The sequence below is a fragment of the Leptodactylus fuscus genome, chromosome 5, assembly GCF_031893055.1.
Source record: "Leptodactylus fuscus isolate aLepFus1 chromosome 5, aLepFus1.hap2, whole genome shotgun sequence".
Lineage (NCBI taxonomy): Eukaryota > Metazoa > Chordata > Amphibia > Anura > Leptodactylidae > Leptodactylus > Leptodactylus fuscus.
This window is the reverse complement of record NC_134269.1, coordinates 212,631,341-212,649,700: the sequence shown is the minus strand read 5'-3', so window position 1 is coordinate 212,649,700 and position 18,360 is coordinate 212,631,341. Positions and strand designations below refer to the sequence as shown.

Genomic DNA, 18,360 nt, shown 5'->3' with positions numbered 1-18,360 from the left:
TATAAGCCGACCGGAATATAAGCCGAGGCCCCTAATTTTACCATAAAAAACTGAGAAAACTTATTGACTCGAGTATAAGCCGAGGGGGAGAAATGCAGCAGCTACTGGAAAATTTCAAAAATTAAAATGGTCGGAGTTTTTCAGTGCAGCAGATGCTGGGGACGGGGAAGGGGAGGGGGTATTTTGGTTGTCTGTCTGCCCCTTCCCTGAGCTTGAGGACTGTGTTTTTTTTTCCCCCACTTGAAATTCAGCCTGTCTGAATATAGGGGATCTGCAGTGCTCCTATTAACCCCTTCCCGATGGAACAGGACACTGGGCACTTTCAGACACAGGGATACACCTATAGACCCCCCCCTCACAAAAAAAAATAAAATTTGTTTTGCTTGACTCGAGTATAAGCCGAGGGGCGCTTTTTCAGTACAAAAACTGTGCTGAAAAATTTGGCTTATACTCGAGTATATACGGTATATTATAAAAAACTAAATAAAAAAAATTCTAAATACAAAGCCAATCTTAAAGAAAAATAGACAACCTAAAAAAACCTTAGAATTAAAAATCTACCTAAAAAAAGAAATAAAATAGAAAAACCTACAAAAAGGAAAAATAAAAAAATATTAAAACCTAAAAAAGTAAAAATATAAATAAGCAAAAATATAATACGGAATGGAAAGTCTAGAAAATGGATATGACAAAAAACTGAAATATTCAATGAAAAATAATTTAATTTTTTTTTTTAATGGTAAATACCATAAAAAAAATTAAATAAGTAAGAAAAATTTACAAGGTGGAAAAAAAAAATCTCTGATAAACTGGATGACTAACAGGTGACGCCAAAGATTTCCCCTCCCCATTGTCGCTACTTTATAGCACATGTGGTGGTTTCCCAGTCACGGTCTTGGCCGCCGCTGTTGGCCGGGTTCGCTTTCGGGAATTTTGGATTCCATGTTGGTAATGACATTTCCAGGGATTACGTCCATGTTCACAAGTTGAGTTTTCGCAGTTTTTCTGATGTTTTTTACATGGAGGACGGAACATAATAACATGTCTTATGCTATAGTCACATGACTAATGGTGGCAATGGCCACTTGTCACGCCCATAGGGGGCTCCCATACATTTAGGCGTGTAGAGGGGTCCGTGACAACAGTCTTCAAGTCTTCTTGTCGATAGCAACCAATAACAGCAACCAATCACAACACAGCTTTCATTGTTCAAGCACAGAATATAAATTGAAAGTCGCTCTTTGATTGGTTGGTATGGGTAATACAGACCGTTTTTCACTCAGACAGTTTCCTACATTTCCCTTATAGTTATTAGATATACAGCCACTAGGGGGAGCTCTACCCTTACATAGGATCCTATATGTCTCCATTCAGAGGACTTCAGGAGAAGATTGCGCTGCGCACTGAAGGATCTATCTCCCATATAGCCCCCTATAAAGCTGGACATGTGTATGACGGGTGTAAAGTGATCCCTCACATCATGTCATAATGCAATGCTCCATAGAGGACAAGATGGCAGACACTCTTCTCTATACATTACCTTATGGACACCGCAAAAGATGCCACAATAAGAGAAAACGGCAAATATCACAACAACAACGCCTAACAATATTTATTCAAGAATAAAAGAACACAAAATGAGGCCGGGACGTAGAAGATCCAAAGACAGTAACATTTATACAAATCACATTATATCATATACCAACCGCAACGCAGCACCTATATGTGGTAGATGGTACATTCCATTTAAAGGGCAGGTCCATGTTTGAGCACCATTGTATAGATTATATATAGAATGACTCTAGTTCTCTGAGCTACATCCAGTATTCATCCATTGTATCCAGAGCTGCGCTCACTATTCTGCTGGTGCAGTCACTGTGTACATATATTACATTACTTATCCTGTATTATACTCCAGAGCTGCACTCACTATTCTGCTGGTGCAGTCACTGTGTACATATATTACATTACTTATCCTGTATTATACTCCAGAGCTGCGCTCACTATTCTGCTGGTGCAGTCACTGTGCACATACATTACATTACTTATCCTGTATTATACTCCAGAGCTGCACTCACTATTCTGCTGGTACAGTCACTGTGTACATACATTACATTACTTATCCTGTATTATACTCCAGAGCTGCGCTCACTATTCTGCTGGTGCAGTCACTGTGCACATACATTACATTACTTATCCTGTATTATACTCCAGAGCTGCACTCACTATTCTGCTGGTACAGTCACTGTGTACATACATTACATTACTTATCCTGTATTATACTCCAGAGCTGCACTCACTATTCTGCTGGTACAGTCACTGTGTACATACATTACATTGCTTATCCTGTATTATACTCCAGAGCTGCGCTCACTATTCTGCTGGTACAGTCACTGTGTACATACATTACATTACTTATCCTGTATTATACTCCAGAGCTGCGCTCACTATTCTGCTGGTGCAGTCACTGTGCACATACATTACATTACTTATCCTGTATTATACTCCAGAGCTGCGCTCACTATTCTGCTGGTACAGTCACTGTGTACATACATTACATTATTTATCCTGTATTGTACTCCAGAGCTGCGCTCACTATTCTGCTGGTGCAGTCACTGTGTACATACATTACATTATTTATCCTGTATTGTACTCCAGAGCTGCACTCACTATTCTGCTGGTACAGTCACTGTGTACATACATTACATTATTTATCCTGTATTATACTCCAGAGCTGCACTCACTATTCTGCTGGTACAGTCACTGTGTACATACATTACATTATTTATCCTGTATTGTACTCCAGAGCTGCGCTCACTATTCTGCTGGTGCAGTCACTGTGTACATACATTACATTACTTATCCTGTATTATACTCCAGAGCTGCGCTCACTATTCTGCTGGTACAGTCACTGTGTACATACATTACATTACTTATCCTGTATTATACTCCAGAGCTGCGCTCACTATTCTGCTGGTACAGTCACTGTGTACATACATTACATTACTTATCCTGTATTATACTCCAGAGCTGCGCTCACTATTCTGCTGGTGCAGTCACTGTGTACATACATTACATTACTTATCCTGTATTGTACTCCAGAGCTGCGCTCACTATTCTGCTGGTGCAGTCACTGTGTACATACATTACATTACTTATCCTGTATTATACTCCAGAGCTGCACTCACTATTCTGCTGGTACAGTTACTGTGTACATACATTACATTACTTATCCTGTATTATACTCCAGAGCTGCGCTCACTATTCTGCTGGTGCAGTCACTGTGTACATACATTACATTACTTATCCTGTATTATACTCCAGAGCTGCACTCACTATTCTGCTGGTACAGTTACTGTGTACATACATTACATTACTTATCCTGTATTATACTCCAGAGCTGCGCTCACTATTCTGCTGGTGCAGTCACTGTGTACATGCATTACATTACTGATCCTGTATTATACTCCAGAGCTGCGCTCACTATTCTGCTGGTACAGTCACTGTGTACATACATTACATTACTTATCCTGTATTATACTCCAGAGCTGCGCTCACTATTCTGCTGGTACAGTCACTGTGTACATACATTACATTACTTATCCTGTATTATACTCCAGAGCTGCGCTCACTATTCTGCTGGTGCAGTCACTGTGTACATACATTACATTACTTATCCTGTATTATACTCCAGAGCTGCGCTCACTATTCTGCTGGTGCAGTCACTGTGTACATACATTACATTACTTATCCTGTATTATACTCCAGAGCTGCGCTCACTATTCTGCTGGTACAGTCACTGTGTACATACATTACATTACTTGTCCTGTATTATACTCCAGAGCTGCGCTCACTATTCTGCTGGTGCAGTCACTGTGTACATACATTACATTACTTATCCTGTATTATACCCCAGAGCTCATGTGATGCAACTGAACACTCGAGGCCTAATAATCTAATGATAACTATTAGATGTCCATAGGACAGCACCATTATGGAATCTTCTACCCAGTAGTCTTTAGATACCTCGGCATTGCTTAGATACAATAAATAATATTTTCTGATATACTGGTTGGTGTATGACAACATGCAGGGATGGTTGCGTTGTGGGTGGTGACGGCCCCTGCCTCAATGGTTACTCCTTTTATTATTCGGGAACATCAAGTCTCTCCTCAAGGCTATGAAGAGCTTGGTGAGACTTTGCATCCAGAACTTCTGCTGGTCATTACTGTCTGACTGCGATGTCTTCAAGACCCCATATGCCATGGTCAGCAGAGTCCTCTCAAAGTCCTCTCTATTTAAGGGACCAGGGAAATGAGACAACTTATCTCCCAACCGTCGTATTTCGGAGATAGACTTTGGAATCACATCATTACATATAACGTCGAAGGTGGTGGCCTTCCTTAAAGTAGACAACTCGGGATCACGGAGAGTCAACCGGTCATTGGGGTCAATGCGGACTCCAGTGGAGAGAAACTAGGAAAAGAGGAAAGACATCAGGATTTAAATTGTTGCAAATATTTTTCAGTACGTCGTTTCAGTCTCTTTGTCGTAGTCTGGATCGAGACAACTAAAACCTGTGGGCTTAACCATACCTCCCAACCTCCCGATGACGTCCCATCGCGTCTAAAACTGTGCGCCAGTGAGAGAGAGAGGCGTGCAGAGAGCAGCGGGGGAACGAGGAGAAGGTAAGTGTAATGTGGAGGTGGAAGGTGGAACGTGAAACTGGGGGCAGATGAAGGAGAGGACGGCATGACACTGGGGGCAGAGATGGAGGGGACATGAATCTGGGGCAGAGATGGAGGGGACATGAATCTGGGGGAAGAGATGGAGAGGACATGAATCTGGGGGCAGAGATGGGGGGACATGAATTTGGGGGCAGAGATGTGGAGACATGAATCTGGGGGCAGAGATGGAGGGACATGAATCTGGGGGCAGAGATGGAGGGACATAAAACTGGGGACAGAGATGTGGGGACATGAATCTGGGGGCAGAGATGGAGGACATGAATCTGGGGACAGAGATGTGGGGACATGAATCTGGGGGCAGAGATGGAGGACATGAATCTGGGGGCAGAGATGGAGGACATGAATCTGGGGACAGAGATGGAGGGGACATGAATCTGGGGGCAGAGATGGGGGGACATGAATCTGGGGGCAGAGATGGAGGGGACATGAATCTGGGGGCAGAGATGGAGGGGACATGAATCTGGGGGCAGAGATGGAGGGGACATGAATTTGGGGGCAGAGATGGAGGGGACATGAATCTGAGGGCAGAGATGGAGGGACATGAAACTGGGCGCAGAGATGGAGGGGACATGAATCTGGGGGCAGAGATGGAGAGGACATGAATCTGGGGGCAGAGATGGAGGACATGAATCTGGGGACAGAGATGGAGGGACATGAAACTGGGCGCAGAGATGGAGGGGACATGAATCGGGGCAGAGATGGAGAGGACATGAAACTGGGGACAGAGATGTGGGGACATGAATCTGGGGGCAGAGATGGAGGACATGAATCTGGGGACAGAGATGTGAGGACATGAATCTGGGGCAGAGATGGAGGGGACATGAATCTGGGGGCAGAGATGGAGGGGACATGAATCTGGGGGAAGAGATGGAGGGGACATGAATCTGGGGGCAGAGATGGAGGGGACATGAATCTGGGGGCAGAGATGGAGGGGACATGAATTTGGGGGCAGAGATGGAGGGGACATGAATCTGGGGGCAGAGATCGAGGGACATGAAACTGGGCGCAGAGATGGAGGGGACATGAATTGGGGCAGAGATAGAGAGGACATGAATCTGGGGGCAGAGATGGAGAGGACATGAATCTGGGGGCAGAAATGGGGGACATGAATCTGGGGGCAGAGATGGTGGTGACATGAATCTGGGGGCAGAGATGGAGGGGGGACATGAATCTGGGGGCAGAGATGGGGGGACATGAATCTGGGGGCAGAGATGGGGGGACATGAATCTGGGGGCAGAGATGGAGGGGACATGAATCTGGGGGCAGAGATGGAGGGGACATGAATCTGGTGGCAGAGATGGGGGGACATGAATCTGGGGGCAGAGATGGGGGGACATAAATCTGGGGGCAGAGATGGAGGGGACATGAATCTGGGGGTAGAGATGGAGGGGACATGAATCTGGCGGCAGAGATGGGGGGACATGAATCTGGGGGCAGAGATGGGGGGACATGAATCTGAGGGCAGAGATGGGGGACATGAATCTGGGGGCAGAGATGGTGGTGACATGAATCTGGGGGCAGAGATGGAGGGGGGACATGAATCTTGGGGCAGAGATGGAGGGACATAAATCTGGGGGCAGAGATGGGGGGACATGAATCTGGGGGCAGAGATGGAGGGGACATGAATCTGGCGGCAGAGATGGAGGGGACATGAATCTGGGGGCAGAGATGGGGGGACATGAATCTGGCGGCAGAGATGGGGGACATGAATCTGGGGGCAGAGATGGGGGGGACAAGAATCTGGGGGCAGAGATGGAGGGGACATGAATCTGGCGGCAGAGATGGGGGGACATGAATCTGGGGGCAGAGATGGGGGGACATGAATCTGGGGGCAGAGATGGGGGACATGAATCTGGGGGCAGAGATGGTGGTGACATGAATCTGGGGGCAGAGATGGAGGGGGGACATGAATCTGGGGGCAGAGATGGAGGGACATAAATCTGGGGGAAGAGATGGGGGGACATGAATCTGGGGGCAGAGATGGAGGGGACATGAATCTGGGGGCAGAGATGGAGGGGACATGAATCTGGCGGCAGAGATGGGGGGACATGAATCTGGGGGCAGAGATGGAGGGGACATGAAACTGGGGGCAGAGATGGAGGGGGGGCATGAAACTGGGGGCAGATGAAGGGTGTACATGAAACTGGGGGAGAGATAGAGGGGGGACATAATTTACGGGTGACTGTAGGAGGACTATACTGTGTGCGGGCAAATGAAAAATTAATGAGAATGGGCGGAGTCAACACAAAGTGGGCAGGGCTAAATTTGCCATGGCGCGCATGCACATTTTGTCCCTCTTTCTGTTCTTCAAAAGTTGGGAGGTATGGCTTAACTGGTCTATGGAGAGATTAAGCCCAGTATGTAAGCCGGTCTTGAGGACATATAGTTGGGGACTGGGGTTAATCCCAGTTTTTGGGGACAGAGGCCATAACTACTGGTTACCCTGCAGGCCTACGATATGGAATAGACGGTGATGAGAAGGAACAGAAGTTGTAACTGGAAGAAACCAAGAGAAAACATGGTAGGCCGAGCCCTTGAGATGTGGGGATCTGTGCCCCGAAATGGAGCCCCAAGATGTTGGCAGCCCGGTGTAGGACTACATGATGGCATCTTGGAGAGTAGGGTGATATTCAATATGGCTGCCACCCGGCTGTTCCCTGTGCACGTGTAGGAGTTAATAACGTGCAGTATATTGGAGCATCTGCTCGGGGTTGGGCGTCCGCTGAGCACTAATAATAATAAGACGCTCCTTGTCATCGCCCCGTTTTGGAAAGAATCTATAGATTTTCCACTGACCTCATAGAGAAGTTCAACCTCCGGCAGAGACATCTGAAGAACGGGGTCCAGGAACTCAGCGGCAGAACGGCGCACGCGATGGGCGGATGGAAAAATCACAGCTACGGATACAAGAGAACAGGTTGTATATGAGAATCTATACTGGTTGTATATATAGAATTATATACAGGAGATACCCAGGTTATACCAGCACAGTACATATTATATACAGGTTATACCAGCACAGTACATATTATATACAGGTTATACCAGCACAGTACATATCACTATATACAAGATGTATGACTTATACCAGCTGTACATATAGAAGTATATACAGTATATACCCAGGTTATTGCCGCTATACATATATAATTATATACAGGAGATACCTAGGTTATACTAGCACAGTACATATAAATATATACAAGATCTATAACTTATACCAGCCATACATATAGAAGTATATACAGGTTATACCAGCCAAACATATAGAAGTATATACTATATACTGTATACCCAGGTTATACCAGCTGTACACATATAATTATATACAGGAGATACCCAGGTTATACCGGCTGTACATATAGAAGTATATACAGGTTATACCAGCTGTACATATAGAAGTATATACAGGTTATACCAGCTGTACATATAGAAGTATATACAGGTTATACCAGCTGTACATATAGAAGTATATACAGGTTATACCAGCTGTACATATAGAATTATATACAGTATATACCCAGGTTATACCAGCTGTACATATAGAATTATATACAGTATATACCCAGGTTCAACCAGCTGTACATATAGAAGTATATACAAGTTATACCAGCTGTACATATAGAAGTATATACTCTATATACAGGCTATATCAGGTGTACTTATAGAAGTATATACTGTATATACAGGTTATACCATCTGTACATATAGAAGTATATACAGGAGATACCCAGGTTATACCAGCTCTACATATAGAAGTATATACAGGCTATATCAGGTGTACTTATAGTAGTATATACTGTATATACAGGTTATATCAGCCGTACATATAGAAGTATATACTGTGTATACAGGTTATACCGGCTGTACATATAGAAGTATATACTGTATATACAGGTTATATCAGCATTGTCTCTTTTCCTATGTATTTTCTCTGGAAAGTTCTTCAGACATTTTCAGGCCAAGACAAGAGTGAGGAGAGAAAGTCGTGATCCTGTGTAAGGAGCAGAATAAATAGATGACATTCCGGCCCCGTATAAAGCGTCCTGGCGAGGGTCTCGGAATGTGTCTGGGGCTGGTGCAGGGGGGCAGGACTATGTGTTTTGGCTTCATGTGTGTATATTGGACATATAAGGCCTGTGTGTATTACTGGAGGTCCTGAGAAGGTGCCGGGCGTTCCCTGGACAAGGAGTTCCCAGCACTGCCAGTTCTGACTGCACTTCCCTCTGTAATGTCCATGTTTACATCTCTATAGGCTCCTTCTTTCTTATTTAAAGGAATATTCCACTTTTAATATAATCATCGTACAATGACGAGTTCTGACACTTTCTCTTATATTTTCTGCTTCAATTCACATTTGTAAGATCTCTGCTTGCTGTCAGTTCATGAGAGGTTTAAACCCAGCACAGACCTAACACTTCTCAGAGCTGAGGGTTTGTTACAGTTGTATCCAGCCTAGACTCTCCTCTGTGGATTCCATTATCAGCATCTGATGTGACTCTCAAGGGAGTAATGCAGCTGGTGCAGCCAGTCTTAAATGGAATGTTTTACCGGAACTGAGCCTATTAACCCAGCAGTGGATAGATAGGTTAGAGTCACCCGACTCCAACGGTGTTTTCCTCTTGTAAATCGCTGCCTCTGTTGCCGAGATATTGCAGTTTTTGTCAGTATACAAGGGCGCGGCCATTACTCCAAAGAGCTAATTTGCATATTGAAAATACGGTAATATTTTGGCAACGGAGGGTCTGATTCACATGGGGAAAACACTGTTTCATTCCGGTGTCCCTAACCTATCTATCTGTGATTTGGGGTGATATGCTGGATGCCAGTGACACTCCCTTTAAGGGCAATGCTCCATGGGAAAAAGTAGCTCTCCTCCCTGAAGAAAGAAAAATCTCTCTCTAGTGCCACCTTTGGGTTGTACTGATATGATAATCTGTCACTAGTGAACCCATTGGACAACATTTGCCTTGTTGGGGTTTTATCAGTTTTTTATCAGAGCTCGAAATCCTCAATGATCGGTTGTGATCACCTGGCTGCCGGCTATACAGTATTTCTAACAGTGGCCACTGCTGGAGAAAAGGAGTATTACACAATGCTCATTGAAAAGAATGGGAGACTGTGTCATACATGCTTGCACTGAGTCCTCCAGGACGGGAGCCAGGGATGGAAGGTCCCAACTATCCAGATTTTCACGGATTAGCCCCCCAAAAGGGCAGAGTTTAGGTTTAACTAATAAAGGGGGGTCCTATCATTGAGGATTAGCCCCCCCATATTGCATCAATTCTCACTATTTTACAGCATTGATGTAGGATACAATGGTGAAAGTTGCCGACTCACCTCCCTGTAGGAACGTATTAATGGCAGCCCTAAATTTAACACCGCAGTCCTAAGATAGCTGGTATGATTCAGCGGGCAGACCTGTTTCCATACCTCACCCTGAGAGCTGCGACGGGTGCCAATGTGTTATAAATACATTCACAGGAACCTGGCACCAACACACCCTGAAAGAAGCCGGTCAGTGTGTTACTGGGTGGAGATGCAGCTAAATGGGGTCATTGTGCGCTCCCTGCCAGGGGTCTCCCTCACTCAGTGCCATGGAAAAGATGGGCTGGACTGTTAGTAACCATTGTTTGTCCAGCCCCCCTGACTACGACACGTAGCAGCGTCATCTCCCACCTCATCACTTGGTTCACTTCAGGTCATTGCCTTTGGCTTCTTGTGCCAAATTCCCAGTTTGGAGTCTTTCTGGTATCTGTCAGCTTTACCCATCATCCCAGTAGTCTGAGGATACATTTTATAAAAGTGGTATCATCTAGAATAGTAGGGGGCACAGTTACAAGAATGGGGTACAGGTTCAATGAGTTGCCAGCTCCTTCCTTGTTTGGGGCCCCACTTTACCAGGACTAAGCTGAAGAACTTGTCATCACGGATTCCCTATTTAGCCCTGTGTCTGGTCTCTTTCATATTAAAGAGGACCTTTCACCCCGCCACTTCCATCATTTGCATCATTCAATAGGCGCCGCTCCACCGATTCCGGCGCAGTTGGAATTTTTTCTCTAGCCCCTACCATTCCTGAGTAATTGGTGCTGTTCGTTCCAGCATCTAATATGCTAATTAGGCTCTCTACCGTGAGGTGGGCGGTCCTAGACTACTTTGTGCTCCAGCCCAGGACTGCCCACCTGAGAATAGACAACCTAATTGTCTGAAACAATCAGCACTGATTGCTCTGGAATGGTACGAGCTAGAGAAAAAATTCCAATTGTGCTGGAATCAGTGGAGCGACGCCTATTGAAGGATGGGAGAGTTGAAGATGGTGGGGGCAATTAAAGGTTCTCCTTAAAGGGGTTAGCGCTGACCTTCACACCCCTTTATTACAAGAGTCTTTGATGTTGCTGCGTCTACAATACATCACTGCTTAGATCTGCCAGAACGTGACCTATTTTTCAGTCTTCACCTAGGACGAACGGCTAATTGATGCCACGTGTCATATCAAAGAGCTTGTATTTTTGGTATTTTCCCCTGTCCCTTAGAACTGCAAATATAGAGGAGTAAATCTGTCCGGTTTGCGAAATCCACCATTCACAGAGTTTGTCTAAATATCCCCCTACTTGAATACGGCTCCCACTTTGGGGTGCTAGCTGCAAATACTCCTCAATAGGTGTATGCAACAAGCTCCCTCTAGTGGTGACTGCAGGTAGTCCTCCTGACAATATCACAGGAAGCAATGGAGGTACTCCAGTGCTGGAGCTTTTTCCATTAAGCCACCCATAGCAGGTGCTTGTTCTACCTACAAGGTGTCGGAGATTACATCCCCAGGCCAGGAGGCTATTCAGTTGCTTCAGAATGCAGAATGCTGGGATTTGTAGTTTTGCAACAGCTGGAGAGCTTCAGATTGATGTATGTTACACTACAGTAATCATTGGCCCATGTGTGCTCTGGTTCGGCAATTTATGACGTCAAACAAGCGGTAACTTAACCCCATGTATTTTGGACCGGTCAGCACATGTGCCCAGCATATGGATTGATAGGGGTTAAGGTTCTCAGAACTCATTACACTTCTAATAAATGTGCTGTCATACTGAGCCTTTGATCAAGAGACTTCACAAGCGCGGAGGAAACATGTAACACATGGACACCTGTGGCGGTTTAATGCAGTGTACTCAGGATGGTGCTCACATGACAGCGGAACTTTAAAGGGTTCCTACAGGTTGTTATGACCGGTGGCAGTAATGATGATTAGATTTCGGTATCCGAGCTCACGTGTATAAAGAACATATGTTATAGACACGTAGACATCTAGAAAACATCTTGTGATAGGATATATGCACGACATGGCGGTGGTGTAACTATAGGGATTGGTGTGGTAGGAATTGAAAGGATGTCTCAAGATCTGGGTGGCCTGTAAGGAGTAAAGTTGGGGCTGTCCGTATATATGTGCACTACTATGTCATCAATGGTACGGTGTAGGTTCTGACCATGTTCTGTAAGAGGGTGGCTGGTGAGACTGTAACGAAGAGAAACCCATACTGCAGTAGGACCATTGGTCACATGACCTTCAAGTGCAGGTTCTTAAGATGGTAAAGAGAGGAGAAGAGGAGATGGTAACAAAGAAGCCCATGTGGTCGATAGAGTGTGGTATCATGGGTACCAGTTACCCCCAGTCTGGGTTTTCATGTCCAAGGGCACTGGAAGGATTAGGCGGTGCTGGAGTCACGGATGGACACATGCCCTTGTTATGTACATCTTCCCCTCAAAAGATGACTAGTCTTCAAGGCTCGAGAATCACACCACACTTCTCTTCTTCAAGGTTCATGACACTTTCTTTCTTCATTGATCAGGGATCACAGTATTCTTCTTTAAGGCTTGAGGATACCACCATCAGTCTCTTCTTTAAGGCTTGAGAGTCTCACCACTTTCCTCTTCTTCAAAAGCGTGAAGACCACAAAAATCTTCTCTTCTTCAAAGCTCAAGGATCACTTCTTTAAGCCTCAAAGGCCTCAATACTATTCTCCATCAAGGGTCGAGTGTTTCTTCTTCGAGACCTTGAATTTTTCATGATTTGAGAACCACACCACTTTTCTTTTCTTCAAGACTTGAGAATCATGCCACTCTTCTAGACTCAAGGTTCATGCCACTTTTCTTCAAGGCTTAAGAATCGCACTACTCAAAGCTTGAGGGCCACACCACTCTTTCTTTCTTCAAGGCTTGAGGACCACGCCACTCTTTCCTTCTTCTCGACTTGAAGGCCACACCACTCGCCATTCTCAAGGCTTGAGGACCACACCACTTTTCTCTTCTTCTCCAAGGTTCAATGATTGCACCGCTCTTCTCTTTTTAGATGTATTAAGGCCACACCACTCTTGACTCTTCAAAGGCTTAATGGTCTCAAGGTTTTTCTCTTCAAGGCTTGAGGTCCACATCAGTCTTTTCTTCTTCACAACTTGAGGGCCACACCACTCTCCATTCTCAAGGCATGAGGACCACACCACTCTCCATTCTGAAGGCTTGAGGAACACACCACTTTTCTCTTCTTCTTCAAGGTTCAATGATCACACCGCTCTTCTATTTTTAGATGTTTGAAGGCCACACCACTCTTGGCTCTTCTAAGGCTCAATGGTCTCAAGGTTTTTCTCTTCAAGACTCGAGGTCCACATCAGTCTTTTCTTCTTTAATGGACAACCTCTGAATTTCGTGACCTTCCCGCTCATTACCTCATATCAGTACAAATACACAAACATATCAGGTTCATCCATTTAGCGTAAATCTCCTTGTCTTCAGCCCGAACTGGCCCATGATCCAGAGCAATTCCATTTCAGGCTCTGCCAAGTCCTTCTAGAGTCTACCATAAATTTTACATGTAGCTTCGGTCGTTGAACTCAAAGAGGAAAAACAGGATTATTGGCAGAAACCGCAGATAAAGTCAGGACTGGAGAGAGAGTCAGAAACCAATTTAGAGATGGAAAAACCTCTGCCACGCGGAATCTTCTGAGACCTTATTATGTTCCGCACGACGTCTCATCGCAACATGTTCTCCTATGTGATGAGTATTTATGGGGCTCAGTTACATGGAATCAGGATAGGTGGGCGGTGAGCTGTAGGTAGGTATGTGGCGGGACTATACAGTGTATTGGTGTGGTATGATGGCGGTGCTGTATTTAATAGAGATGTGTACGCATGTGCACTGTATGACTGCTATGTGTGTATTATATGTGCGCTGTATGGATGATGTATGTGTATTATGTAAGCATTATATGGGTAATGTGTGTGTATGTATGTATCGCATGGATGATATGTGTGTATTATATATGTATCGCATGGATGGTGTATGTGTACTATATATGTATTATATGGGTTATTTATGTGTATTATGTATATATTGTATGGGTGATGTATGTGTAGTATATATGTATTGTATAGGTGATGTATGTATACTATGTATGTATCGTATGGGTGATGTATGTGTAGTATATATGTATTATATGGGTGATGTATGTGTAGTATATATGTATTGTATGGGTGATGTATGTGTAGTATGTATGTATTAGATGGAAGGTGTATACATGGTGCACAGTGGTATGGGGAACAAAATGCCCAAATACTAGGTTACCAAGGCAGGTGTGATGGCTACAACTCCTGCCCTAGGGGTAGAAAAACAAATGACCCCCCTGTTATTGATAGCTTTACATTCTGCCTCCTGCTGGTTGGTCATGCTCATTACATCAGGAGCCCCTATTTGTTGGACAATGGAATGCCGGCTACCTGTAGCCACCACTAGGGGGAGCCTAGGAGCTTACTGTATACACAGCCTGCAGGGAGCTCCCTCTAGTGGTGACTGCAGGAAGAGAGAATTTTATCATGCAGCTATGTCAATGCTGAGGATTTGGAGCTCTGTATCTGCTGATAAACCTACATGGGCTGAGAGATGGGGGGGACCAGTGGCCACTCAGGCTCCATCCACATCCACAGCTCACGTTCTCACAGCCTTGTAGTCAGCACCGCTTCCTTCTCCAGACGTTGTCGGGAGGGGCTGCATACTTCTTACATATATAAACATTTCCAGCCCAGATCCATTGACTACAGTGATGTCATAGTGTGAAAGGAGACGCTTGTAGAAGCGAGGGGCTGCAGGAAGCCGGGAGTGCCGCCAGCTGGACCACCTCGATCTCATGTGCGACTGCTGCCGACTGCCGTCTAACACTGATGGATAGTCCTTAAAGGAACTGTCCAGAGTTATGTAGAATACAAAGTCTGCAACATTTTAATATACTTTGTATATATTTGAGCCTCATTTGTGGTGAAACCTCAGCAGTGACCAGTGGGGATACCAGATAACTAGTATTTGATTTCCTGCATCACCCCCATAGGAAAAGTGGGGAATTACACTGCTTGGTCCTCCAGAGGGAAACACACACTTTGTCTCCACTGTGGACTGTAGATGATTGAGGAGGGGCCAAAAAGGAGCCAGTGATTCGCTATGATCTGTGGACAGCGCCACCATAGGATGAATGTGGTATTACACACCTATGGGCTGTCCCATAGCCCAAAAACAGAATTACCGACTAAATAATAAGACATAATAAAATATTCATCTTTGTTGACGGTATCATGCTGACAGTTTTCAGGGAGTAACAAATCTATCAATACATCCATATCAGTCAGCAGCAGCCTGCTGACAGTTTCCAGGGAGCAACATGAGTCACCTGATTCACAACTGTCAGCAGCAGCATGTTGATAGTCTCCAGGTAACAACATATCAGCCGGCATATCTGTCAGTAGCAGCATGCTGACAGTCTCCAGGGAGCAATATATGAGTCAGCTGATCCAGATCTGTCAGCAGCATCATGTTGATAGTCTCCTGGTAAAAAAAAAACCTTGTCAACAGCAACATCCTGACAGTTTCCAGGTCGAAAAATAAATCTATATCTGTCATGTTGGCACTTTCCATCTTGCTGACAGTTTCCACATAGCAACATGAGATTTCACCAGACACCAGTAAAGCTCCAGAGATGTTCGGAGGTGCTACGTGTAGACCGCTGGATACTTTAAGGTGTAGCGTCACTTTAATTGACAGATTTCCTTCACTTGCCCCCCCCCTTCTGTAATAAGGAATTCATGTTCCCCCCAAATATAAAGTGTGTGTGTGTATGAGGGTGGGTTGGGGTGTGTATGTGGTTGGGGAGGGGGATTCAGCAGGGGAGGGGGTGACAGTCACGCGGCCCAGGCAGAAATATGTATTTGTCTCTGTAAAACTAATTATAGATGTCGGCGACAGCCTTATATATTACCCCGACATTCCAGCGCCCGCCCGCCTGGAAACGACAAAAATCCACAAAACGGATCCATACATTGGGGTTTGTGGCGACGCAGCAGAGCTGGGTTTGTCATTGAACTGTCTCATCTGGTTACCATTCATGATATAGAAACCTCGGATTGTCACAAGTGTATTGACCTACTTATAAAATGTACTGCAGCTGGTCACCCAGCTTTCCCAGGAGACTGAAGGACACACAAATCTGTAATGGTACGTAACACGGCATCGCTCTCCCCACCTAGCAGTAAGATAAATGATGCCTTGTTATGGGGCAATAAATCCTGAAGAGTGGGGCAGAACTACCATTCCGGATTCAGAGAAAGCTGGGTGACTTCGATAACAGATATAAACCTCTGATGCCAAATATAGGACTGGAATATAATGATCTATAGAGGCTTTGTAAGGCAAGTAGTGTAGTGGAGAGGAATTTGTTATATGCAGCAGTGCTGAATTTGTCAGATATAGCACAGATAAAATGGCCGAAAGCGACAGGTGTAGCAGAGCTGGATTTGTCTTAGGCAGAAGGACTAAAAGTGTTGCAGATGTAGCAGAGCTGAGTGTGTGCTGGGCGCTTCCTTGGAATTTGTCCTATGCAGCAGAATTGAAAGTGTCAGGTTAGATTTGCCCTATGTAACAGTGATAAGACTGTCAGGGAGTCTAATATGTAGCAGTGCAGAATGTGTCCTGTGAAGGAAAAGTGCAATGTCTGCCGTGTAGCAAAGCTGAGTTTGTCCTAGGCTGAAGAGCTAAATGTAGCAGAGCTGAATGTGTCCTGAGCAGCCCAATGGAAATAGTCAGGTGGATCTGAGTTAGCCTGGTAAGGATGTCAGATATAGCAGAGCTGAATGTGTCTTATGCAGTAGTGTGGACTGTATCAGTGCATTGCTGTTACACGTGTCCTATGTAGCAGTGACAAGTCTGTCAGGCACATGTAGCAGAGCTAAACTTTGTCCTATGAAGTAGAGAGGAATGTGTCATCTATGGAGCAGACCTTGTAATATACAGAGCAGAAAGTGATCAAGTTTACATAAATCCAAGAAAAATCCTCCCAAATTTCCAGATCTCTACTTTCTGAGGGTTGGTTCCAGTTGTTTCCAGTCTAGGCAATCCTGGCCGACTGATACATTGTAACAAACCATAGAAGATTCCATTCACTGACAACATGCAGAGATATTGAAGACAATGAAGTAGAAATGGAGCATTATAAGATGACCTTTAACCCTATAGGGCATCACATGGCCACTTACCTCGGTGCCACTTGGTGGTAAAGTTGGCATCGACATAGTGGTAGAGGAGCAGCAAGAGGCAGGACTGGATGAACATGGTGTGTCCTGGGCAGGTGGTCTCGGGGCAGGTGGTGGTCTCGGGGCAGGTGGTGGTCTCGGGGCAGGTGGTGGTCTCGGGGCAGGTGGTGGTCTCGGGGCAGGTGGTGGTCTCGGGGCAGGTGGTGGTCTCGGGGCAGGTGGTGGTCTCAGGGCAGGTGGTGGTCTCAGGGCAGGTGGTGCTCTCTGGATAGACAGCGGTCGGTCTCTGGCAGATGGCAGGTTCTGGCGTCCTCCCTGTGCAGCTCCTGCCTCCAGTAGTCAGCTCCTGGGATCTCTGAAGCTTCTTGTTCTTGTCCTGACTTATGACTGGTGAGGATTTTTTTTCCCCTCACACATCTGGAATGAGTCAGGATAACAGCACGTGAAAGCTCAGCAGCCGCAGGAACCCAAACAGCATCCCAGCACTGCCCAGTTACAGGGTGATCCCCGGGGAACCGGACTCTGGGCTCAATGGGAGTCCGTCTGGATTTACTGCAGTCACTCACTGGTGTTCAGGGTAAGGCTGTGTTCACACTTACAGGATTTGATGGAGATTCCTTATAGAATTGGAACATCAGTCACTACATCCTGTCCCTGGTGGTCAGAGGGGTATACTGGTATACTGGGTTTTCCAGGTGGCAAGAAAAGTCTTGGAATAATGGAAACCACATAACCATGACCAAGTCAACATAATGCTGACCTGTTGTGCATCTGAGGTTTTGAGGGGTCCGACTACTGCACATTATACCGCCCCAAACCACAATGCCGGAGTAGGACTGGTGTGATATAGCCTTGTGAGAGCCTCTTATGGAGTTGTCCATGTGGTCTCCAGACCAATCTCCAGCTATCATTGAATTGGAGACCAAAGTAGGACTCATGACTGAAGAGGATAGACCTCCATTCCAGGAGTCATTGCTGAAGAGCGTAGACCTCTATTCCAGAAGTCAATGCTGAAGAGGATAGACCTCCATTCCAGAAGTCAATGCTGAAGAGG

At 45.4% G+C, this 18,360-nt stretch overlaps 1 protein-coding gene across 1 annotated transcript; it reads right to left on the bottom strand.

Annotated features, from left to right (window-relative positions):
* Positions 1-3,917: 3,917 nt before the first annotated feature.
* On the bottom strand, positions 3,918-17,612 carry FAM180A (family with sequence similarity 180 member A). The gene is made up of 3 exons (XM_075276475.1): positions 17,310-17,612; positions 7,545-7,645; positions 3,918-4,476 (listed from the first exon to the last, which is right to left on the bottom strand). The coding sequence occupies exons 1-3, from the start codon at positions 17,383-17,385 to the stop codon at positions 4,129-4,131; spliced, it is 525 nt and encodes a 174-aa protein (XP_075132576.1). The 5' UTR covers positions 17,386-17,612; the 3' UTR covers positions 3,918-4,128.
* Positions 17,613-18,360: the final 748 nt, after the last annotated feature.